This window comes from Physella acuta, unplaced genomic scaffold, assembly GCF_028476545.2.
Source record: "Physella acuta isolate Inbredline_101_S28 unplaced genomic scaffold, ASM2847654v3 ptg001842l, whole genome shotgun sequence".
NCBI lineage: Eukaryota > Metazoa > Mollusca > Gastropoda > Physidae > Physella > Physella acuta.
Window position 1 is genome coordinate 62,640 of NW_026733351.1, and position 25,426 is coordinate 88,065.

The 25,426-nt window shown below is 34.4% G+C and overlaps 3 protein-coding genes across 8 annotated transcripts; 1 reads left to right on the forward strand and 2 right to left on the reverse strand.

The window, feature by feature from the left end:
• Positions 1-252: 252 nt before the first annotated feature.
• LOC131930768 (phosphatidate cytidylyltransferase, mitochondrial) lies at positions 253-4,302 on the reverse strand. 2 transcript variants are annotated; one of them, XM_059287376.1, is made up of 5 exons: positions 3,692-4,302; positions 2,725-2,917; positions 1,676-1,813; positions 916-1,110; positions 253-572 (listed from the first exon to the last, which is right to left on the reverse strand). In XM_059287376.1, exons 1-5 carry the CDS (start codon positions 4,243-4,245, stop codon positions 369-371), a joined length of 1,284 nt encoding a protein of 427 aa, XP_059143359.1. In that variant the 5' UTR covers positions 4,246-4,302; the 3' UTR covers positions 253-368. The 2 variants fall into 2 exon arrangements, with proteins under 2 accessions (XP_059143359.1, XP_059143360.1); XM_059287377.1 differs by having other exon boundaries at positions 430-568; positions 912-1,110.
• Positions 4,303-9,560: 5,258 nt separating this feature from the next.
• LOC131930769 (threonine aspartase 1) lies at positions 9,561-15,339 on the forward strand. 2 transcript variants are annotated; one of them, XM_059287380.1, is made up of 13 exons: positions 9,561-9,613; positions 10,894-10,961; positions 11,127-11,195; positions 11,329-11,449; positions 11,780-11,864; positions 12,322-12,395; positions 12,560-12,681; positions 12,828-12,959; positions 13,493-13,571; positions 13,945-14,058; positions 14,285-14,368; positions 14,651-14,724; positions 14,988-15,339. In XM_059287380.1, exons 1-13 carry the CDS (start codon positions 9,607-9,609, stop codon positions 15,090-15,092), a joined length of 1,134 nt encoding a protein of 377 aa, XP_059143363.1. In that variant the 5' UTR covers positions 9,561-9,606; the 3' UTR covers positions 15,093-15,339. The 2 variants fall into 2 exon arrangements, with proteins under 2 accessions (XP_059143363.1, XP_059143362.1); XM_059287379.1 differs by lacking the exon at positions 9,561-9,613 and adding an exon at positions 10,178-10,365.
• A 46-nt stretch (positions 15,340-15,385) lies between these two features.
• On the reverse strand, positions 15,386-24,140 carry LOC131930770 (putative transcription factor p65 homolog). 4 transcript variants are annotated; one of them, XM_059287382.1, is made up of 13 exons: positions 24,001-24,140; positions 23,004-23,138; positions 22,087-22,376; positions 21,602-21,756; positions 21,330-21,421; positions 21,010-21,144; positions 20,533-20,631; positions 20,116-20,210; positions 19,692-19,830; positions 19,085-19,153; positions 18,792-18,887; positions 18,118-18,476; positions 15,386-17,055 (listed from the first exon to the last, which is right to left on the reverse strand). In XM_059287382.1, the coding sequence occupies exons 1-13, from the start codon at positions 24,011-24,013 to the stop codon at positions 16,906-16,908; spliced, it is 1,827 nt and encodes a 608-aa protein (XP_059143365.1). In that variant the 5' UTR covers positions 24,014-24,140; the 3' UTR covers positions 15,386-16,905. The 4 variants fall into 4 exon arrangements, with proteins under 4 accessions (XP_059143365.1, XP_059143364.1, XP_059143366.1 ...); XM_059287381.1 differs by lacking the exon at positions 24,001-24,140 and adding an exon at positions 23,871-23,986; XM_059287383.1 differs by lacking the exon at positions 24,001-24,140 and adding an exon at positions 23,787-23,877.
• Positions 24,141-25,426: the final 1,286 nt, after the last annotated feature.

Sequence of the window (25,426 nt, forward strand, 5' to 3'; positions counted from 1 at the left end):
TCCTATAGACAAAAAGATGCTAAACAATGAAGTAGTTTTGTTTGGAGATTGAGAATATTTGTGGGGTCACCAGACCAACATACTATTCACTGTTCCTGAGACCAGTTTGGTTTGTAAGTAATTAGCACACAATCTAAAATTATATAAGGGTCTTATTTAATTTTTAACAAAATAGTATTCTGCAGAGAACAACCATGTTACAAATATAAGCCATTTTCAAAGATATAACAAAAACAAAGTTTTTTATGAATGAATTTAATTTATATAATCAATAAATTAAAATGAATATTACCATTGTAACTGATTCAGAAAAACAAACCAATCTGGACACAATGGCCATTATTTTATAAACCTACCCAAGCCAAGGTTCAAATACTTTTGACTTTCTTGAGCACCTTGTTGATGGAGTACCTGATAGACTTGAAAAGCCCTGCAGTAAATATCCCCTTGAGGCTCTGGGTCAAACTGGATTTCTTGACTATTCGTTGAATGCTGTTTGCCACATGCTTGCCACACTCGGAGTCGTAAGCGTGAAGTTTAATGATCTCTTCGAGGTCAGGGAATACTCCTACCTGGAAGGAAGGGAGAAAATTATTTAGATTTTTACTTTAAAAAAGAAAAATTATAAAATTTTAGTGACAACTGTATATGAATAGAAAACCACACAGCACCATGGATGGACAAGAGTAAGGTGGACCCAGAAATAAAAAAAACAAACATAACCATGAAGAGATCAGTTGAAAAGAATAATAAGAAAGCTGGAATGACATGGGTTGAAGAGGAGAGAATACTTCTCAGTAAATCATGATATTGGTCCATAAAGAAGAAAGGAATACAAATGTATTTATAAATGCCTTACACCAGTTTACCAAAAATACAAAGAATCTTTTATGAAAAATGTTTAAACAAACAAACCTGATATTTTTGCATGAGCAAACCATATAGCACTTGACCAGGTAAACATTTGAGGTGGTGGTGTCTGGAGTGAAAGGTCAAGGCTTGTTCAAGCTGACCCTCTGGCTGCCACCAGGTCAGGTGTTCTTCTTCCATGATGATGGGGCCATACATCCTGCGAAACAGCTGGAGATTTGGCTTGACAATGTTGGAAACCTGGCAACAAAACATGGACATAGAACAATATATTTACAGTAGCAGCTAGATGGTGGGACATTTGAGCAACATATTTGCTCAATTAGCTAGACATTAGGCCACAATATTTGCAGGGTAGGAGCTAAATAATGGGACATTATGAACAAAATATCTGCAGAATTTTGAGAATAACAGTAGGACATTAGGCCACAATATTAGCAGAAGGGAGCTAAAAAACAAAATTTAAGCCACTATATTTAGACCAACATATCTACACAATTAGCTGGCTATTAGACAACAATGTAATGCAGTAGGAGTGCTAAATGGCATGTAATTCTACAAAAATATTTCCTTAATGAGAGAATAATTAGTAGCTGGCCATTAAACCACAGTATTTGCAAGAAGGGAGCTAAAACTGGATTTTAGACCGCTATCTTAGACCTAACCAAAACACAGGCACGTTAATCTTTTACTTAAACCTTGTAACTTTTGCTGGATTGTAAAAGGAAATAAATTCTCTAAATACAAGGGGTATTAACTATGAAAAGATTTGAGTGGCTGCCTGCACTTCTGATCATGAACTTACTTTATTACGGTCCTCAGCAATGCTCATCCTAAAGTCCCCAGCATAGGACAGACCCGCTATGGTGGAGTAGAGCTGTACCTCTGTAAACATATCTGGCAAAAGTAGCAGGGCAGCATGGAAAGCACTTCTCAAGTTCACCTGTTCAAAACAATTTTAGGATTTATTTTAATTACAGAAAGATTTGAACCAAAGTTTGTGAAGGAATAAAAATTGTCAAGGGTGGCCGAGTGTGTAGGATTTATTTTATTACAGAAAGATTTTAACCAAAGTTTATAAAGGAATAAAAATTGTCGTTGGTGTGTAGGATTAATAATAAAGGTAAAGTTGTTGAGGCCATCAAAATTTCATTGCCTTCATAAATTTTAAATACATGATTAATGTGGTTATTGAATCTTTGAAGTAGTATCTCAGTATTGCTGGCTTTTATGTAAAGTGTCAGGCAATTTCATCTTTTTTGGCCAGTCAAGAAAAACATATTCATGAATATTTTTTATAATTAAGTCTTAGTGTGTTTAACTGTTTATAACCCCCACCCAGCAATTAGGAGACACAGAGAGTAGATGGCCCAACACAATAGTAATAACCTGGTCAGTGGACGATTACCTATTGAAGAAGAAATCTGTTAAAGAAAACAGAACATTTTTTCATGATATTCAGGACAACCTATAAGTAAAGTTCCCTTTCAAACCTGACGGTCTACAGGGCAAGTGAAGTAGAGTTCACTTGTTTCTGTGACCTCGGCATATGAAAGGATAGTGTGGTCAGCACTATGCCCAGCCTCCTTTACTTACCCTTACGTGAGTTAGGTACCCATCAGAGCTGGGTGGAGTCAGGGACGGTCCACTGACAACCTATACCTGGCATCAACAATGTGGATCATCAAAAGAACCCAAAAAAAAAAACAGCAACTCAATAAAGAGGATATTGGAATTAATACTACTAGGACAGATGAAGAAATTAGCAAATTATATACATACTAAGTACTTAATTAGACAAAAATATATGGAGAAATTAAGACCTATAAAATATTTAAAAAATCTAAAACAAACCTTTAGAGCTGTTAAAAGCTGCTCATTTAGTGGCTCGACAATCAGGCTAACAGGTTTGTGAAGACGGCCACTGATGTACAAAGACTCCCAGTCCAAGAGGTCAGTGATGAGCCGTGCTGTGCTAATGACCCCATATTTGATGACACGCCCCTGCATGGGGACCAGAGTGTTGAAATATACACCAGCTCCATACCTGTAGTAGATGGAGATTGAGCTTTCACATAACAATGTACTGGCACAATAAGACATGTCTATTTATGTACAGAAGAATTTGTTTTAATACGAATTCCAATATTTAAAAATAATTTTATAATAATTATGGGATTGTTTTCGTATACTCAAGTTTTAGAGCATATGACTTCAAAGTGAGAAAGTTAAAACATTTTGAAGGCTGGAGAGTTTACTCAGCTTTAATGGATACCTAGGTAAGAGAATATAAAGGTGGCTAGGCATTGTGCAGGTCCCACCATCTCTTCATAACAAAAAGTAAAATACTTCATCTGCCAAAAATACTAACCTGCTTCAGGTCTGAATTTGATCATTGTTTTATCAAAATACTATAGAATTTAGCTTATTGATGAATTTTTACTTGTAAAGTACTAAAACTGAACAGTTATAAACATTACTGGTCTGTGGGACTCGAAAGCTAATTAGATCTCATATGATATGATATGAGATATCTTATAAGTTGAAGACTAACGTAATGAAATTCAAAATCAAGCCAAGTGCTCTACTTCTCACTGAAACATTGACCCATATATATATTTATAACACAGTGAAAGTGCTTTACCACCCAGCAATATTGTTCAAGTGTTCTGCCACTCAACAACTCTAAAAGTACTCCATCACTAAGCAACACTGTGTAAGGATTCTATCACTCAGCAATACTATGAAAGTGCTCTACTACTAAACAACATTGTGAAAGTACTTTATCACTCAGCAACTAAGAAAGTATTATAAAACTTACCTTTCCTGTACTCTAGCAATGGTGTGAGGTCCAAAACGTTTAAGAAACGAGTAGTGATGTGGATGCTTGTCTAAGTTTAAACGGTGCCATCTTCTGGGCATGTCCACCACCAATATAAAATCCAGAACATTTTTATTCACATCTGGTGAATTCTCTTGCTGAAATGCACCTGACCCATAGGCAAATGCCATTTGAATACCTTCTGGAAATGAGCCAACAATTTCACTGTATATACCCTTCTGTTTGGAATTATCCCTCTTGATCAGATTTAGCTCTTTCTTTGAATTGATATTACTTATAATTGTTTCTGGATTTTTATTTAGTCCACTTTTGGGTTCAGACTTTTTTTCCGTATTAACAGCAAGCTTTTCGTTTTGGTGGTTCAAATGAATACTTCTTTGAAAACTGAAATCACAACTCTTAAACTTCAACAGAAATTTATTACTTCCTGATGAATTAGCTAGAATTCTCAATTGTTTCATCACTGAATAGGTGCACATGTTTTTAACAGAAGAAGAAAATAGCAGACCTCTATACATATGAGTAAGACCCATTGTTAATATTTTAGTCTGATTCTCAACAGCAATATTAGTTAAAAACTTAAGTTGACTGTCAACACTTAAACTTTATTTTCCGTCTTGTTTTTTATGTCACTTGCTTCAATTTTTTCTTCCTTTTCAAAGACTCCAGCATTGGACACCTGACTAGATTTTAACATCTCTAACTGTCTCCAGCCTCGTCTCAACAGGTACTCAATTTTCATAACATCAGTCTTTGCTATTTGCGCATTTTGGCGAAACTCTTGTCTAACGTAATCTTTGAAGCTTGGTTTGGTTTGTGTGACCCTCATTAACTGTTTGTACAAGCTGATTACTTGAAGCTGTAGCCTGCTGTGTCTAGCCATGATAAGTCACTGCTTCAAAAATAAAAGCACTTGTACTGATTTCTTTACACATGACATCAAAAGAATTATACTTTCCTTTAGTCTTATCTTTTAAAAGTTCTGAAAAAAAAGAAGTTACATAAACATAAAAATTAGTAACATAAACTTAGGTAAATAGAGTAAAGATCTAGATTATTTAATATATTATTATAGGCCTATAATAAAATGGCTGTGTAATGGCTGATCTTTGAATCTTCACTATGTAGATCTAGTATGTAGTTATACTAGTTAAGTGTTACAGTGTTTAGGCTTCAGAATAGAGACTGGACTAGTGTATTAATTATTAGTATAATTAGGCCTAGTAAATTTGGTCGACTTAGTCATTTAGTTAAATTTAGTCTAGTATTATTTAATATTTATTTAGAATTTAGTCACTTCGTGTGTACTGTTCTGTGTTAGTCTTAGTAATAGCTAGTAAGTAACTGTTACTACTCAATAAACTCATATCATACAGTTCATATAACAGTTGAGTATAACAGTTCATCATATCATCAGAGCCGGCGTTAGGAATACGCGGGGCCTAGGGCCAACCATCCGCGCGGGGCCTTTCCATTATATATATATATATATATATATATATATATATATATATATATATATATATATATATATATAAAGGCCTATATAATGTGATGTTCACATAATAACACAAATGTTTTGGAGTTTATAAGCTAATGTCAAACTTTCCACTATAATAACAGATTTTTATATCTCCCATGTATTAATCCAATGTTCGTAGTTTTTTTTCCCTTTGCTAAGATATTTAATGACTTTTGACAGTTATGAAATTCATACCAAATCACTTAAGAAAATTTAATCACGTGCCGAATAATTAGGAAAATAAAGTTTACAATACAGCGAACTCGGCCTGATGTATCAAAACAGTATAGACTTCAAAATTTGTTTAGAATTCATACAATATTTTAACCAAAAACATCATTGTCTTAATTATTGAACGGGTGAATCCTTAAGGTGACACAACATAACAACAGTTTTAACTTTCTCCCAAAAAATAATAATAAATCACTCTGTTTAATGCCGCCTGATATAGATTCTAAGCCCCCCCCCTCGTCGCACTCCTCCCACCCCTCTGCACGCAACTGAATGTTAACTTTGTTATACCAAGACAAGTAAGCCTACATATAGAGTTTCTTCCAGGCATCTCTTCGGGGGGGGGGGGGGGGGCAGTATGCCCCCCCCCCAAGAAAATCTACTACAGACATCCCGTCTGCTCACTAAAAGGACGTCTTCATGGGTCCGCATACAATAGGGTATCTCTTTACGTCGTGGGCTAATTCTCGACCGCCATCTCCAGTCAGCTCAGGTCAAATGCCAGGCGACCGTACCCTACACAAAGGGGAGGTGTGTGACACTATTTTTGTATCGAATTACGGCCTGTCCCAGTTCAGGTGGGACTCACCAACATCAACCGTGGCCTCAGTTATAACAATCAACAACGTCAGCATTCGACCATTTAGTTTTTCTCAATTGAATTCAGCAACAATTTTTTTAAGTTTACGAACTAATTCAGATAACAATGACATTGCTGAAGCGCGCGGGCCCCTTCTAGCGCGGGGCCTATGGCGACCGCCCCGTTCGCCACCCCCTAACGCCGGCTCTGCATATCATACTGGACTAAGTCAAGTTCTAGTAGAATGGGGAGATCTAGTAGTAGATCCTAGATCTATCAATTTTTAGTCTATCATCAGTCTAATTACAACTCAAAAAGTAAAATAAGTTAACTCAGCAGTGAAGTGTAGCAAAGAATGCGGTAAAATCTTAGTTTAGCGTCGTAAATTCGGCCAAAACTAGTAATGGGGGAGAGAGTGAATCAATGTATATTTCTTTAAATATGAGTTTATTTTCGTATATTTTAATAAAATATTATAGATAATTGAATAATAGATCACCATTGATGGTTAAATCAATTTAAATATCCTGAAATTAATATGTTTTATTATGTATCAACTCTGTTCGAGATCGTAAATTTGTTATTAAAAACAGCAGCCATCTTAAGAAAATGTTATTTAGAGTAGCTTCCCTTTCATTTCTATTCGTATGAAAATGTATTTAAATATGATTGTCTTGTTGTATAGTCCATCCTACAAAGCATTTTTTTTTATTCTGCCCTTTAAAAACTGAATTTCCTAACAAACAACTTTATTAATTTTAGAAGTATTGTGAGATGCAACTTGTATCCATGTATAAAATCACGTTTTTTGTACTAATTTTTATTTGATCATTACTATTACTAGATCTATATAGTTTGAGTTTATTCTTGTTGTTTGAATGTTCACTAATTTCATTTCAGGTTTTTCTTTTCATCAATTAGTGATTCTATCGTAAATTATGACAGTTTTTTTTACTTCTCTTTACCTTAATTAAACCCCAACCTCCATCATATTTTTGTTGTCAATGTCACAACTAGTCATAATGTAAAAAAAAAATATCTTCACTCTGCCTTATCTAAATTCTCTAACCATAATTTTGACAACAATAAATGTTTGTCTTCATTTCGATATACAGAGAGACAAAATGTATTATCCACCAGCTTCCCTCGTAAAACATCATCTAAAATAATCAGCCACTCCACCACTTAAGTGCGTGTTGTCATTATGGTCGATCACAAGTCTCCACCTGTCAGACACATTTTGGTTGTCCTTTGTTGTCAAATTGTCAATATCAAGTACCCAAGTGAGTGATATGGGGTTGTCCATAAATGATGTCACATATGATTTGCTACGGGGGTGAGTGAAGATTTGTGACGTCAGCGCAGGCGGCTCCGCAATTTATGACGTGTCGGTCTCTTGAAAGGAGGTGAACGGGGAAAATACCTAGGTGATTGATGGAGAACCTCTATAATGCTTTGTTCAATCAAAATAACGATAAATAAGCATTGGTATATGTATACCTTGCTCAAAACGAATAATCATAAAGGTTTCAAGCCTGCTAGTTTAAGACATTTGACAAAACGGCCTCAACACATTATCCCCGTCAAAAAGGCTTGCCACCAAAGGCCTGCCGACGAATAAGCCGCGTCTAATGCGGGGCGTTAGGAATACGGCCATTAGCATGGGCCGCGTTAGAGCACCAGTAGGCTATCGCGCTTTGTAAGATGACGTAAATACTTAAATTCAATTTCGCTAAACTGCGCGAAAATTTAGTAATGTCCCATCGTTTGAGAAAATTTATTTTCTTGGACTTAAATTGAAATATCATATAGACTGTCTGGCTCTTAATTTCCGAATATCACTTTTAATGTATCAAGATTCAGAACGATAATTTACTTTAATATAAGTGTCGTCTTATCGTTTATTGTGCTTTTTATAAAGCGCAGAGCAGCTTCAAAATCGGACGGCCATCCTGTTTTCACCAAGCTTCTTTTGGAGCTTAATATAGGTAGTCTAGTTCTATACGGTGAGAGCTTAATACATTTTTAAAGGGCCGAAAGTCTCAAGACAGCAAGCTTTGCAGAAATAAATACATACGTTTAAATGGACGAGTGATAGATGTGTTAGCAGTGTTTCTTCCAGACTTTTTTCTCCGGGGGGGGGGGGGTCAACTGGAAATTTTCGGGGGGGGGGGGGGGGGGGGGGGGGGGCGGACACTGTTAAAAGTATATATTTTCTATATAAATTATATAAATTTCATTTCGTTCGGGGAGGGGGTGGGGGCGGGGGCGGTAAAAAAATTCGGGGAGGGGGGGGCGACAAAGCCCCCCCCCAAAGAGATGCCTGGAAGAAACTCTGTGTGTTAGGGGCTGTTTAATGAACACCAACTTATGTAATCAAATTAAACGTCGCAAAAGCGTCAAAAAGGCAGTGCTTGTTTTTTTTCTATAAAATTAGCCTAACGGTCGGCGGCACCGGTACATGACGTCACGTGCGAGCGTTAACTCGGTGACGATGTGCTAAGTGGGGGAATGAAAAGGTGGGGTTCAAGAAATGCGACTCAGCATGCTTTTTACATTGCTTGACCCTTCTTAATAGTTCTATCGTCCCCACTGAGAAAATGGATCACCAATGAATGACGCGTCATACTTCTACACTGGTCTTTCTCCCACAACCATCCCGTTTTCACGAAAAAAAAATTGACCCGTCTCCAAAATCACATCGCTGAGTTCTACTCAACCTCTCCCCACCACAAATCACAATTTCTATCTGATACAATATGTTCATATGTTTGCTCTGTAATAATGCACGCTGTCATTACTATCTTAAGAGCGACGTCATATTTAAGCGATCAAATATTGATTTGCTTACTGCAAATAAAGTGTTCAAAAGCTCGACCTCTCAACAATTGTTATGGTCTTGGATGCACACTATTAAGTCTGAAAAGGTCTATTAGTCATTCATGTCAACTATATTTTAAAAAAAAGAAAAATTACTATACAGGGGGTCATCCATAAATGACGTCACGCTTTTTTGACGATTTTTACCCCCCCCCCCCCCCCCCCGTCACACGTCGTCACAAAAAGCCAGACCCCCCCCCTAAAATGACGTCACACCTCAGCCTACAACCCCCCTCAAAATTGAAGTTGAATTGTTTTTAAACAGCTGTATTTTTCGAAAATCTTGTCTGAACTCTGTCAAAATAGAGTATTTTAATCAATTGTTATTACAATGTATTAAAGCAGTTTTCTAAAACGCAAAATAACGTCTAAAATTCGTTTTCTAACATTGCTTTTTTAAAATGCAAAAGTGTGACGTCGCACCATCTGAACCCCCCCCCCCTCCCTCCCCCTCATCACACAACGACACAAAATTACGGACCCCCCCTCCCCCCTACGAGTGTGACGTCATTTATGGACGACCCCCAGGCATATATTAATACAAAACAATCATATTAAACCACAAAATCAACACAACAGACATGCGAATAGACAATTTCTTGTTTTTGAAACATGGCCGCTGCTTGTATTTATTCATTGTTGTTTCGAACGGGGTAGTTTAAAGTTTATTCCAGGATATTTATGACTGGTTTGGTCTTGGATTGTGATTTGTTATTCAATTATCTGTTATATTATGTAAAATATGACATAAATATGGCCAAATGAAAGAAATATTCATTAGTTACCTTCATCGCACATTACTAGCTACGTTGGAATTTACGACGCTAAACTAAGATTTTACCAAGAATGCTACCGACATCGATTGGAATTGATTATATTCTAATTTAAATAAATGACTGTGATCATTAGAACTATGTTATTAAATAACTAAATGATTTGTTACGTCTTTGAACCTGCCCGTCTAATCTTGCCAGATTAAAATATACAAAATACAGCTAGACCACTGTCCAACAACAGTTTTATGATTGAAAATAACTTTATTTTTAGCATTTTTATTAACATTCATTTCGAGTAGTCACTAAAATCTTAAAGATTTTTATATTCTTATAAATATACATATCCAGATCTATATGTTTTGAAATGTGGGTATTAAAAAGGAATATAAGTCTATAAAGAATAGATATAAGTCGACATTTCTTTTGCTTATTTGGAAAGCCTATCATAAATAAATGCATGTGCACTAATAGTGATTTCCCCTGGAGAACCAGCCGAGAGTTAGTGAAATTTATTTACTTTCGCTTTCTTTCAACTTCTCTTAATTTTTTTTGACTAGACTTCAAAATAATTAGAAAATCTAGTTTGAGTCAGCTAGATTCTAGAGTTAAGCTTTAAGAGTAGCTATGAATTTTGAACGTGGTGTCTTTGTTGCAGTACACACAGGTAAGCTTTGTTTTTTCTTTTCTTTTGTAAACTGTCACTAAGTTAATAATAATAATTTATCAATTTTATTAATAGTGATTTTATATAATTAATAATTAATAATTATTAATTATAGGCCTAATTAATAATTTATTAATTATTAATGTAGATTGTAGGCCCTATTCAAATTTATTTATTTGATGTGTAGGCCTACTTTGATTTTTAAGTAAGTGTTTGTGTGCTGGTTCATGACACATGTCAATACAAAACAGTGAGTGAATAGGCCTACTGAATACACAACTAAAATTATAAAATTAAAATTTTTAAAATGCTCCAAAAAATGTCATACTCTGCTCAAGTTTTGCAGGACCCTACTCTTTATAAATTTAGATTCTTTACTTTTTTTTACCAGTAAAATTACTCTACTCACCATATTATTACACTGATCAGCTCCTTAAAGTAAGTTAAAGGTCAGAAACTGTCTGGTAAATGGAATTTATAACTAACAAAAAGTGAACTGAATAGGCCTACAAACTTTTTTTTTTATAGGAGCAGGAACCCATGCAGATTCAAGCTGTCAGAACCATAAATCCATATGTAAAAGAGCTTGTCAACAGGTGAATTTATTCAATAAAATATTTATGTTTTGATAGGTTTTAGTTTAGTTGACTATCTACCATATGTTGTTAACTAGATATGACACTTCATGATGGCGCTCATTATTATTAAAGGAATTACTGTTTTTTAAATACAGTTTTTATATAAACATCTTCATGTTATAGGCAATGGCATTGTTGTTGGGCAAAGGATCAGCTCTTGAAGCTGTTACAGCTGCTGTGGCTGCTATGGAGGTATATATCAGTTCTAAGCATGCAAGTTACATCTGTATATTATTAGAAAGGTCAGCAGGATTAGAATTTTAAAAAAATTATAATTAGCCTACCTGTTCTAAATAGTCTGACGTGATTTGTTTTTAAAATTAAGAATGACGAGTGTACCAACACAGGCAGAGGGTCAAACCTGACCATGCATGGAACTGTTGAGTGTGATGCCAGTGTTATGTGTGGGAGTTCCCTGTCTTTTGGAGCTGTGGGCGCTCTGTCAGGTATACTGTTTTATCCTAGTTCATTCATGTCTCACATCTGGAGGAGGTGGATTGATTTTTTTGGGTGGAACATATTAACTTAACTATTGATTTTATTTAATGGACAGGAGTTTTACTTTTTGTGACATGTGATATTTTGGAAGGTTCATAAATTTAAAAAAATGGGCTAAATCAAATGACATCACTTATGGACAATACCCAAGGCATGTAATGTTTTTTTTATAATTTCTGTACTTTGACAACTGAATTTATCTTTCTTTGAGTAACTCTTCTAAAAAGGATTTATCTAATTAAAAATAATTTTTACATCTTACAATCGCCTATTTTTAGGTGTTGCTAATCCAGTGACTGTGGCAAGGAGACTTGTTGAAGAGAAAAAACTAGGTCCTTTACCATTTGGACGAATTAGGCCAAGGTGAGGGCATTTTTCTACATCAGTTAAATATAAAGTTTAAAGCTGACCTCATTTCTTGAAATATCATGTTCACAAAAAAAAATCATTAATTTGTTTGGTTTTTTCTTATAAAAATTATTTGGGTAATTATTTCACTGCCCTGTTTCGAAATAAATTTCTGAGTTTTTGCACTGATAAAGATTAAGGACTGTGGCTTCTTTTAAAAGATAATTTGAAAAAAAAATCAAAAGGAATAACATGAAAAATTACATTTTGACCATCACAACAACATTTTAAAAAAGATATTTGTACTTTTTTTTGGGTGCCAAAAACTCATTGCAATGTAGTATTTATTTTCAACTATGAATACAATAATATGGTCTCATACTATTAAAATATGGTCTTTAATTGCTTTTGTTTATGTGATTTATTAGTTATCGCTTACATATGATTTAATGTTTTTTGTGTGTGACTGTAGTATCCTGGTGGGGAAAGGTGCTCAAGAATACTGTGTGGAGCATGGGATAGGAGTTAATGATAACTTAATAACAGGTAAAACAATTGTTGCAATACTATAAAACAAAAAACTATTTTAGTTTAGCATATTTTTTTTAATACGAAACAAAGTCTCAAGAAAAAACTATCTAGTAGGCTATTTGAATGTTATAATAAAAAAAATCGGTTAACGATGTTATGTTTTGATTTTTAACTCACAGATTCTGCTTACAAAACATTCTTGCGTTATTCTAAGAAGTGTTTCAAAAAACCATCTGCTTTGTTGGTAAACAAAAAAAGAAAATTTTCAGAAATTGAAAAAAAAGATTCGGAAGAAAACCAGGTAATACTGGCGTGTAATTTTTTATTGTTAACTTTATGTTTGGTTAAATTAGTTCCCTATGAAAATTGTTAAAATTAATATTTTTAGCATCTACATTTTTCCACATCTTTCGTCACACCATCTTTTTCCTGCGTCCTTCTGTCTAGAAGTGTGAGAACCCCCGTGATGATCAAGTGCAGGATACAGTTGGTGCGGTGTGTATAGACAGTGAGGGGAACATGGCAGCTGCAGCCTCTAGTGGGGGCATCTGGCTGAAGCATGCTGGGAGACTGGGCCCTGTAAGAACTGCGGCAAATCAAACATTACCATGTTTTGTTGTTTTATAGATCTGTCATATAAGATAAACATTACAATGTTTTGTTATTTTATAGATCTGTCAAATAACACAACAAAAACCATGTTTTTTATCTTATAAATTTGTCATAATGTTATTTTATAGATTTGTCATATAACACAACCATAACTGTGTTTTGTTATTTTATAGATTTGTCATATAACACAGCCAAAATAATGTTTTGTTATTTTATAGATCAGTCATATAACAGCCATGTTTTGTTATTTTATTGAGAATTTTTTTTTTAAATTATTTTCAACACTGGCATTAGTTCTTGCCAAAAAATAATTTTTATCCCAATTTTTTTTTCTCCATAATTTTTTTAAAGCTGAAGTACTGTACTTTTAAATAATTTCTAAAATTTAAAATAAAATATCATTTCACTAATTCCTGGAGTAAATGTTGGTGATGAGTGATGTTAAAAATGTCTGTATTGCCTGTGTAAAATTAGTTTTGTCTATATATTTATTTCACCAGGCTGCTGTCTATGGCGCTGGCTGTTGGGCCCAGAATGAAACTTCAGAATCAAAACCTGGCATTGCTGCTGTGACATCAGGTACAAAATATTGCTGACATAGTATCTGTGAATAAAGGAAATATTAAAATATTGCAGATATAGAATCTGTGAATAAAGGAAATATTAAAATATTGCTGATATAGTATCTGTGAATAAAGGAAATATTAAAATATTGCTGATATAGTATTAGTATCTGTAAATAAAGGAAATATTAAAATATTGCCGATAAAGTATCTGTGAATAAAGGAAATATTAACTTGGAAATATTAATAATAAATGAATGGTCACTAATCAGGGGTCAGTAATTTTTAAATACCGAAATTTTTTTATATTAATGCTGATAAAAAATGTTTCAATTTTTATTATAAAATTTTACAAAAACTACTTGAAAAATCATTTGAAATTGTTGCAGGCTGTGGAGAACAGTTGATGCAAACATTGCTAGCCAAGACTTGCTGTGATTCTATACGGTCAACAGACAACCTTACGCAAGCCCTGACTGGCACTTTTAAATCTAATTTTATGGGTAAGGTACTTTCATAATTTTAAAAATGTACCTTTTGAAATCTAATTTTATCTGTAATTTTTTTTTTTAGAATTACTTTCTTAATTTTAGAAATTTTTAAATCTAAATTTATGGGTAGGGTATTTTCCTTTTTAGAATTACTTTCATAATTTTAAAAATTTACCCTTTTCTGTATGACTTTCTCATGATTGTTTTTTTTTTATTGTATGCAACAATTTTTATTCAGAGTCAGAATTTCTGGCTGGTGATAAAGATAAATTTGCCGGAGCTCTTCTTCTCAGGAAAATACAAATTAATGGTGTTAGAGAAAGTGAGTATAGAAATTCTACATTACAAATTAAATGTCTTTTTTTTTAGCATAACTATGTTTATGCAATGCACATTGATATATCTAATCCATATGGTACTGATACTGTTAGTAGAAAAAATAACTCTTTGAACCTGATGGTCCATGGGACAGATATGTAGAACTAAGTTTAATGGCAGCTCATTTTGCTAGGAGTTGAGGTGTTGTTTTTTTGTTATGTTTGACATTAAGTATTCTGGTACTGTATTATGATCATGGTACATATTTTTGTCTAAATTGTTTCAGTTGAAGTTCTGTGGATCCACTCAACGGCCAGCATGTGTTTTGGTTACATGTCTGGAAAAGACAAAACTCCAACTGTAAGTTTAAGTAAAACAAAGTAAATCTTTTACTGTTAGTTAGCAAGTGATAAATCAGAACTTTAGTGCTGTTTTAAAAAAATGATTAAAGTTGAAATGTTAACTTTTCCTGAAAGTATATAATTCAATTTAAAAATTATTTATTCTTCCTCCTTTGTGTTAAAAATACCTAAAATTTTTTCCCTAAACATTTAAGTGCTGTGCATAAGTTATGTAATACAACTGTATGCTTTGACAGTTTCATATAGCTTGTTTTCTTGTAGGTACGGATGTCTAGGCTAGATGAAAGGTGCTGCCCTGGTCAATCCTTTGTTATAGAAGGTCATACAGTTTTAACCAGTGGTCAGCCAGCTGCCACAGAAACCTGATGTCTAATTGTATCAATGTCAGGGGACCTTGCCTGTTTGGTAAAGCATGTAGCACTACCAGAATTGAACAATTGCTGTGTACAGGATCATATTGTGGAAGTTGTAGCAGTGTAAAGTTCGTCACATTTGGAGGACATTGCTAGTTAATTGTAACATGTACACCTAGCTGGTTGCATCTAGGTCTGAGCCAAGACTACTTAACTAGCTGTGTTATTTCTGTTTTATATTTATTGTTTCTACTGAAATAAAAAAAAGCCTTACAATGGCTAACAAATTATGAAAGGACTCATGTCTTGTTTGAATTGAATGTTTATTTTAAATGTTTAAAAATAAAAGCTTTTCATATAATCATACTACAAAATGGACAAAGTCAATAAGGCCATAAGACAAATGTGATAAACGTTTCCAAATCTAACTGCAGTATACATCACGCGTTACAAATTTCATGTCAAATAAAGCAATGGTTACTTAGTAAAAACTACTGTAGTTCAACAAAACAGATGTCCTATTTCCTTCTGACACTAGCTTTTCAATAGACTGACAAGTTTCCGTATTTTAAACCATTTGGTTTAGTGTCAAGAAAATAAAAACATCTGGTATGTTTGCCAAGTGACATGTTTAGAACAATCATTCACTCATCACACACAAACTATCACACAGCAACAGGATGCATACACATATGGAATGGCCAGTAAGGAAATCACCACTGTATAGCAGATGCTGATTGCTTTGTGAATGAAAGAAGCAAGTGCATTCATAACTAAAGCTATAACCTTTCACATACACTGTTGTTTCTTGCTATACAATAACCCTGAATTCAATGAGATTCATTTCATGCCTACATTTTTTAAGTTTTACAGTGAAAGGCTGAATTTTTTTTTTACTCTAAATATTTCACTTGCTAACTATGGACAAAGTTTATTATGTCTAAATGGAATTAAATGTATACAGTTTAATATGTGTTGAGCATAAGAATTATACTTCTGTAAGTTTTATCATTCAGGCAAGCTTCAAAATTCCAACTTTGCTGAAGATCATTTTGTGATGCACATGTCCAGCCAAAAACAAAAGTCAACAAAGAGAAACCTTGTACATGAATAACATAACAAAACTGGTACACACAATTTTTTTTACAAAAAAAAAAAGCATTTGTTGTATATATATCACATAAACACTATTTACAAGTATGTTACAAATAAAACAACAAAAAATGATTAACTTCTCAATCTTAGAGTAGAATAAAAAGCAGTGAAAAGGACAAGGTGAAAGAGTTTGAGTGATATAAGAACGACCCTCTGACCACATGTGTATGCCCTCCACTCAAGGTACACGGATGAAAGGCCACAATTCGTGATTCTATCCAGATCAAGGCAATTTGTAAAACTCACAACAATCACATGGAATCTAGAATCTATGGGGAACAACAGAGAAAGCAAAAGAATAACATAAGCAGGTTGAGAAGGATCATTTGGCAGTTTCATTACATTTTTAGTAACAAAGCTATTCCTCAGACTAGTTTACTGATCTGAACACAGCCATTTAAGAGATGATTGACAGAAATTTAGGACAACCTTCCCAAAAGCTAATCAAGAAGTCTATCAATTAAACTCTACTGATTAGTCCTGTCTTCCCCCTCAAAAAAAAAAAAAGAAATTTTTCAGTAAATCTAGTAGAATTTTTTTAGCAAGCATCCATCTTTTTTTCAGCAGGCTAGCTTGTATGAACACACATGAGTTCATCAAGCAAACACCAGCCACTTGAGCAGCTTCTATCCTCTGGAACAACCACAGCCGTCGCTAGCCATCCAAGACAATCATATCTGAGCATGCAATCCACGCAGGGCGGCCTCCGTCTCTGGATCAGTGTCCATGATATGGATGGGCTGGTTGGGGTTATTGCCCATGAGAAGCTGGTCTGTCGGGTTGGACTGACCCAGCAGGATTTCATTCCCTGAGCCCTGGTCCTGTGGGGTAGATAGGGTTTCAAATAAATTCCACGGACTCTTGGTCCTGGGGACAACAAGGAATACTCATACAGACAAGTTTAACAAGCAAGACAGTGGCACTGTTGGTAGAAGACATTGTCAACTACTGGCTGTTAGTAGAAGACACTGGTCTTAATAAATTACAATCTAAAGCTAATTTTGAGTAATAGCCAACTCTGTCCCTTAATGACCAAACAACACTGATTAAATGTATGCATACACGAGGGTACACAAGGCTGGTCTAACTTCTGCCAATTCATTTTTGTCAGAAGATTCATAGTATCTTATATAATAACCAACATAGTGGTTTCATTTTTTTCCACAATTAAAGACTAACTGGTTGGGTATAAACAGTTAACCAATCACTACAAAGAATATAATTTCATATGCTAAAGTGTAGGCATTAAGACAAGGTTTTCTGTTTGGTTTTAACTTTGAATGTGTTGTTCAAACTTTGATGGCTATTATCCTTTATACAAGTTATTGTTTTATTTATTGTAAATAATTAGGACATTATAAATCAAAATGTGCCTATATTAGGGTAGAAATGCTATTTAAGTAGTATAAAATAATGGGGACAAGGCTATAAATATTGAACCCCCCCAACTTAAATGTCCCCCTTGCTAGATGCTGTGACTCTCATAAAAAAACTAAACAGCTAGCATTTTGACCAATGCACCTTGTTAAATAATTTTTTAGTCTCAAGAATTACAGTACGCTACAGTTAGGAATAGAATAGATAATTTAAAGTTATATACTATTAGATCTGTTATAGTGAAATAAATCATCATTTTCCCATTCGTGCCCAAGACAGATGGGGCTAATGATGCAGAGTTGATTTGTTTCAATTAACCCCGGCACACAAAGAGATAGTGTGGTCAGCACTATGCCCAGCTGCCTGTGTTTCCCTGACGTGAGTCAGGTACCCATTAGAGTTGATGTAACTCAAGGATGTCCTAGAGACTCAAGCCTGGTATCTTAACCCTAATAAATAATTTTCACGTATTTCAAATAATGTCCTAAAACACCAAGTTTACTTACTTGAAGATAAGCATTAAGTTGTTGGATGTCAATCTGATTCATAAGTTCACCGCTGAGCATGTTGGAAGGCAGGTTGATACTGTCCACACTCAGGCCGCTCCCTTCCCCAGACACCGAGATCACCAGCTGGCCGTTCTCCGTAGAAACAATGGAGAGGTCGCTGCTGGACAGGCCAGACAACTCGGCTATGACGCTAGAGTCCAAGCTGCCAGCAGAGAAGGAAGACACCGTGACACTGCCCATGGAGGAGTTGTCGGCAGTGACGTGGCTCATGGTAGCATCGGCCCCGCCAATGGCTCCAGCTGCGCTGGCTCCTTCGGCAGCTCCAGTGTTGTCCATGGAGAACTGGTTCATGCCTGCTGTGAAAGAGAATAACGCATGAACACAGTGCAATCAAGGAAACTAAACTAATCAAATATGTTTCAAATCAGCATTAGGTGAAATACAATATTTAACACACAAAATTAGCTATAATTTGTATTTCTACCTCCCTAGTATGATAAGCATGTTAGATACAACATTTATTAATATGTTTAGTTAACTCATCTAAACAAAAGAATTTTTAAAATATTTTTTCCGCTTCTAGTAAGTTAATATGTTAATTGTCATTACGTGCGTAGAAATAAAGTTTATTTTACTTTCCAGGGAGAAAGGTTTAATTAAGAAATACTAACCTTCAGGTTCTTTTTTAATTCGTCTTGTGCCTTTCAACATTGAGTGTAGTCGTCCTCTGACACTGGGATTACCTGCTCCTTTTCTAAAGTCATTATCTACAATACAAAAAGAATAAAATTGGTTTTAAAAAGTACACTAGGTACAAAACAAAACATTGACTCTATATTATTATTAGAAAAAAATCCACTTGAAAAATGTAGATTTATAAAGACAGAATACAATCTAAACTACTAAAATATTTAATGAATAAGAGCTTGTGTGCTTTAAAAAAAAATGATATAAACTGTCTTACTTGGACTATTCCAATATTCCAAGAAACGCTGTGCTTTCCTTTTTCTTTTTTCAGCTATTCTGTCTGGGTCTGTCAGAAAAGAATTTTTTTTCTTCTATTAAAGGCAGGTGAGACATTTATCCTATTATGGCCTGATGGGCCACAGGTGGAGTTGTACCAACCGTGTGGCCATGGTATCCAGGCCTAGACTTTTCTTTAACCCTTTGACAACCATGGTGAATGTGCTTTTATAAAAAAAAATTCTTCTTGGGCTTAAGTTAAATCTGAATGTGACTGCCTAGCTTTTCATTAAGTAAGCAAATATTTGAAGGACTCTACACTCAATCAAAGTGTTTCATGATAAAATGATCATCCCATGGTTATTAAAGAGTTAAAAATAATGTTAAGAGCTATAGCATTAAAAAAACATTTCCAGTAACTGTGAAATCTGGGGTTACTGTGGTAAGTAAAAAATGTGGCCAGGTACCCATTACAGCTGGGTTGGGTTTAGAGCAATCTATGCATTCAAGCTTTCTGCCCTTCCATCTTTTCAGTACAATAAGTTGAAATAACCCCTGAATGAAACAATTGTATATGTATAAATGCAGCCATGAAGAGCAGACTGTACCTGGGTCCTCTGGCATGTATGTGAAGGGTATAGGTTCACTGCTCTCCATATCAGATGGCCGCTGGAGCTGCATGAAGACTTCTACTGGTTTTGTTATTTCGAGGTTATGATATGGGGGTGTCCTGAACACAATGGCATACTGGAACATACAAATGGTACATTTTCTTAACAAGTTAAAGATGGAAGGGGTCATTCTATTTTTTTCTTTCAAAGTTTACAATCCAGTCCATGTTTATATTGTTAGTAAATTTTCTAAGCAATTTAAAGATGAAAGGGTTAATTCTATTTTTTTTGGTGAAAAGTTTACAATCTAGTCAGTGTTAATATTATTAGTATATTTTCTAAACAACTTAAAGATGAAAGGGGTAATTCTATTTTTTAAAAAAGTCTAAAATCCAGTCCATGTTAATATTGTTTCAATTACCTGTCTATGTACATCTCCTTGACCAAAATCACCAAAATCCTCCCAGACCATGTTTCCTTGTTCATTTTCTTCAAAAAATCTGATTTTGATGTCCTCTATTAAAAAAAAATAATAATGCAGAAACTGATGAGAAATAATATACAACTAAAAGTTACGTTAAATAATATCATAATTTTTTTCAATTGTGCCTAAGACACTTGGAGCCAATGAAGTACAGTTCATCTGTTTCAATGACTCAGGCATAAGAGGGATAAGTGTGGTCAGCACTATGACCAGCCGCCTTTGATTCCCAAACATAAGAGTTCAGTGTTCTACAGACTCAAGCCACAGTAAGCGCTTCTATCTGACCGAGCCTCCCTCGTTAAATAATAAACATCAGATAAAATAAGTTTAACACGACTTTAGAATGAGTGGTACCTTTGTTGACCTTGTCACAGAGCAGGAATACTTCGTCCCCACCTCTGGCTTTGCCTGAACTTTTGTCGACTCGACAAATGACAAGATCTTTAGATGATTCTATACAGACAATAAAATCAATTTAATATATGTATTTAATATCAACAAGGAGTGTTAAATTAAGGAAAAAAATTGTGATAATTTATACATTTAACTATTTAAGACCAGAGCGCCACAGTCAGCGCCAGGTCCATCTGCCTGTGTTAAACACAAATCAATTTGTTTGTGCAGAAAAGTTTAATTTTTATACATTTTTAAAAAACCCCATTCTTTATTGTAAAATGTTGTGCCTCTTCTCTTAGGACTGAGGGAATGAGAAATGTGCTGCAACTAAGCCGTTAAACAGCCAATGGATTCACTTTAATTTTACCATACTGCTTAGCCAACTTCCATTTTCAAATTAACCTGCCTAGTATTTTAAAACATTAGAATACTTACTTTTATCATGAATAGCATGTGAGCAGACAGGGGGCACCACTCTTGTCACTTTACCCTGTTCATTAGGTAAAAATACTTGGAAGCAGAGGCGAACTACATTGAGATCTATGTTTGTCTGTGCATGCTCAAAACCGGCTGCAAGAGTAATATAAATATCATATAAACAATCAAGTTAAAACATTTAAAATTATACATAATGTTGCTAAATATTATGCTTAGCAAAATGTGAAAAAAAGGATGAATTTTGAAAAGTAATAGTAAAATAATAACCCAGGGGTATAAACATTAATTTGTAAAACAAAGTCTAACAAGGGGCTTACTTTGATATGGATCTACATTAATTTCTTTTCGTAACCTCAGGGAGGCTTCAACATCTTTCTTCTTCGCACACTGAATTCCAATTTGAGGAAATCTGCAGCACAACATTTGAAATAATAAGAGTGAGAAGACGGAGGTTTATATAAGAAATGATAAACTACATGATAAGGGAGACAAACAAATAACTTTTATTTAAGCAATTATAATTTAAACAATGTATGTAGAAGACAGAGACTAGTAAGTGTTATCACAGAAACTTTTATGATGTACTTACACTATTTTTTCACTGGTATCTTTGACTCGTAATGTACAGACCCCCTTTTTACAGTCCCTCCCAACAATGGCGTGTGGGTGGGGCTTACAATGTGGAGGGTTTTCTTTTGTTACACAAGAGACTACTATAATTGCTGGGCCATTATAATTGTGTATCTGATGATCAAAGGAGTGTTATGTTACATCAGTTTTATCATAGCATGGAAAGTTACCAATGAAAGATGTAGTTTATTCTATCCATCTATCAAAAAAAATACGATAACAATCAGCCTAATAAATGCAATATCGAAATACAAAATTCAGTGAAATATGCCAGACTTAAACTATATTATAAAGTAGAAACAATTATGAAAGAAAATTGTGAGATAGAAAATGACTGCAATTGGCCTAAATGATTACATGCAACTTTAAGCAAGTTTTACTGTTTAAAAAAAAATCAAAATCTATAAAAAGAATGATGTGTTATAGTTAACAATAAATTCATACTTTTATTGTTGGATAGGTTCTGTGGTCATTTGTGCTATTTTCTCCTGGTACACTGCCTGCAGAACGACCTTCACATTCATATCTGAACCTCAAACCCCTGGATTTTGGCTGCTCTACAATTTCCACCCAAGGCACACCATTTTGTACTGGCGTGTGGTGTGTAGGGAGTGTTTGAGGCTGTGGTGTGTGGTTGGGTGGTGGGTAACTCGGTACAGTGGGGTAATTCTGTGCACCGCCAGGGTACATGTTAGGATGTACATGGCCCATGTTTGATTCTTGAACTGGGTGACCTATCAAAACAACAACAATGCATATGAAGGATCTTAGGTTATATTTGAAAACATGACAAGTTAGGGGTCATCCATTTATGACGTCCACACAGGGGGGGGGGGTAAAAAAAAATTGACTTTTGTGGACGCATATGGACTTTTATAAGGGTTATAAGTGAATTTTTGTGGATGGGTGGGGATGTCCAAAATCCAAAAAAATTGTGGACGTCATAAATGGATGACCCCTTAGCTACCTTAATTAAACATAAATAAGACTGGTTGAGTGTATTTACACATATTTTGGATTTAATCTGAGTCCTAGTGAATAGAATATCATCTTATCTTCAGTTAAACCTATTTGAGTAATGCAGTTCTGAGATTTATACTGGTTACTATTTATATACTGTGGATAAAGAAACAAACTTACACTACACCACACACTCTATTGTCATTTAATCGGATCTCAGAAATTTTTTTTTTAATAATTGTTTAAATTTGCTTTATCACTTTATGTATGAACACAACTTTTCTAATAGCTCAATAAAGGCCATTAGCTTACTTCTACAATATTATCACATTATTTGTTTAAGCAGCCCATAAGAACCGTTTAAACAGATAGTGTTGTAAAGTGTAAAGTTAATGACTTACCATGATTGTGAGGCATTAGACCTGGATTCATCTGCAAATTATGAAACAGCTGACCAGCAGATTCATCTGCCATGTTTTGCACTAGCCTCATGAGCTCATTACTGTTCATGTTAGGTATATCTTCGATATCAAATTCTGATGGGATTGAAATATGAAAGAATTGTTTTTTTTTTAAATGTTGCACAAGTAATAAAACATATTAGAATTAGACCTATGTTGATTTAGATAAATCTGTAACGTAAAATCAGACTAAATCCTATAAATAAAAGTGATAAGTAGGCCTATGTGTTGGTATCTAGATCTAGAATAGTAGGCCTAAATATATAATATATAGGCCTAAAAGATCACTAATAAATAGGCCTAGATCTAGGGGCCTAATAATAATATCAATCAGTCTGTCAAGATCTAGATTTTCTAGCTTTAAGCCTATTCTTTATTAATATTAAGTATTAAGCTAGCTAAAAGCTATCATCAAGATCTGGATCTAGAGATCACTAGATTCTAGATCTAGAGATCTAAATTTCTTTCTTAGATTTAATCTAGATTTCTAGGCCTAAAAAATTGGCATCAGCCTGCATAAAATTATTAAAAAGGCCAAAATTTCTAGAGATCTACTTTCTAGATTTCTAGTGTATCGTCTCTATTAAAATTAATGATGATTAGGCCTAAGTATTTATGAGTATACTGCCACCTGTTTGTTCAAATTTAGCCAACAATGGTCTTTTACAAGATCTAGATCTAATCTAGAATCTAACAGTTAACAGTGACAAACAGTCTACTAACACGAGTACAGAATTTCAATTATTATTCCAATATCAAAGTTGTGAAACTAGAACATCATGGCGGTTTGTGTGATTGTTTTCTTACTTTCCAGTCTCCAGTCACACGGTGCAGTAGTGTAACTATACATTAAAGATGCACACAATCAGTTTAATAATCCAATATAATTTAAAGGGAAGATGTACACATATTTCACTTGTTTAAAAAACAACACTACCTTCAGGATTCATGATTGCAGTGTGTATTATAACAAAGTATTAGCTTTTACTATTTAGCAAAGATCAAGCTTTACGCCATTTTAGTAAAAAATCCCAGAAAAATATTGCTAACTTTAGAACTACGGGGAATTACAGTATTATGTGAAGAGTGGTTGGTTAATTTCTTTTCATAGATGTCACTAGAAGACATTATGAATTTTATAACAGATTTCATTGGTTTAAAACTAAACATATCGTCGTAAGAGGGCGCTTTTGTTAAACAGCGTCATAGAGAATTTTTAGAAATGGAATTTCCACCCTAAAAATACAAATGCAGGGGAAAACCTTCCTTGCTCGAATTTAGTTGATAAAAATAAATTATGTTGCATTAATTAGTATTGACTTTACCATCTTACTCCATTGATTAAGCCTACTAGTCCAGTTGAAATAAACCATACAGTACTGATGTAACAGTAACGCTATAATCACTGAATATAATTTAAGTTGTCCTGCTGAGAGAAACCCTTGTTGAATATTATCCTAAGATATATAGATTCTATCGAATGTTATAGAAGTCTATTTCAACGTAGAGATGGTTTAAAAAAAAAAAAAAAGACGGATCGTTATACTTCAGATAAAACAAATGCATCCTTTTTAATACAAGGAATACAATTTAGGATTAGTACGGGGAAGGGTGGGGCTAAATGTCACAAATTGGTGTCAGCAAATTTTTACACTGGGGGGGGGGGGGGGGGCGTCCATCAATGACTTCACACTCGTAGTGGGGAGGGGGGGGGGTCTGTAATTTTGTGACTGTGTGTGATGAGGGGGAGGGGGATGTTCAGATGGTGTGATGTCACATTTTTTTTTTTGCATTATAAAAAAGCAATGTTTGAAAACGAATTTTAGCCGTTAATTCGCGTTTTAGAAAACTGTTTTAATGAATTGTTGATTAAAACTCTCTTTGTTGACAGAACTCAGACAAGATGTGGAAAAATATCGTATTTTAAGAAAAATTCAACTGCAATTTTGAGGGGGATTGTAGACTGAGGTGTGATGTCATTATGGGGGGGGGGGGGGGTCTGGATTGTAGGCTTAAGCGTGATGTCATTTTAGTGTGGGGGGTGCTTTTTATGACAATGTGTGACGGATGGGGGGGGCGGGGGGGCGGTAAAAATCGTCCAAAAAATCGTGACTTCATTTATGGATGACCCCCTTGACCCCTTAGAGTTAAATAATACCCATTTGAGTAAACACGATATAAAATACATACATTTATACAGCACACTGTACAAGTAAAATGAACTATTTTTATTTTTCTGAGATATATAGGGCCTAAATGAAAAGTGCTTTGGTCAATGGCTGTAGCTTTTATTTTACTCCATGTCGGGGCAATTGAAAAACATGTGGCAGAATATCACAAAGTCACCACAAGTCAATCAACTC

Excerpts from the sequence above, each read along its gene's own strand:
- LOC131930768 (XM_059287376.1), bottom strand. The coding sequence starts at position 4,245 with ATGGGTCTTACTCATATGTATAGAGGTCTGCTATTTTCTTCTTCTGTT. Across the intron at positions 2,918-3,691 it reads ATTGCTAGAGTACAGGAAAG|GTATGGAGCTGGTGTATATT; the intron begins GTAAGTTTTATA and ends CATCTACTACAG. Across the intron at positions 1,111-1,675 it reads TTGCTGAGGACCGTAATAAA|GTTTCCAACATTGTCAAGCC; the intron begins GTAAGTTCATGA and ends TTTTGTTGCCAG.
- LOC131930769 (XM_059287379.1), top strand. The coding sequence starts at position 10,326 with ATGAATTTTGAACGTGGTGTCTTTGTTGCAGTACACACAG. Across the intron at positions 11,196-11,328 it reads CTGCTGTGGCTGCTATGGAG|AATGACGAGTGTACCAACAC; the intron begins GTATATATCAGT and ends TTTAAAATTAAG. Across the intron at positions 14,369-14,650 it reads AATTAATGGTGTTAGAGAAA|TTGAAGTTCTGTGGATCCAC; the intron begins GTGAGTATAGAA and ends AAATTGTTTCAG.
- LOC131930770 (XM_059287381.1), bottom strand. The coding sequence starts at position 23,913 with ATGTATAGTTACACTACTGCACCGTGTGACTGGAGACTGGAAA. Across the intron at positions 20,211-20,532 it reads CTGTGACAAGGTCAACAAAG|AGGACATCAAAATCAGATTT; the intron begins GTACCACTCATT and ends TTTTTTTAATAG. Across the intron at positions 18,888-19,084 it reads GGAATATTGGAATAGTCCAA|ATAATGACTTTAGAAAAGGA; the intron begins GTAAGACAGTTT and ends TTTGTATTGTAG.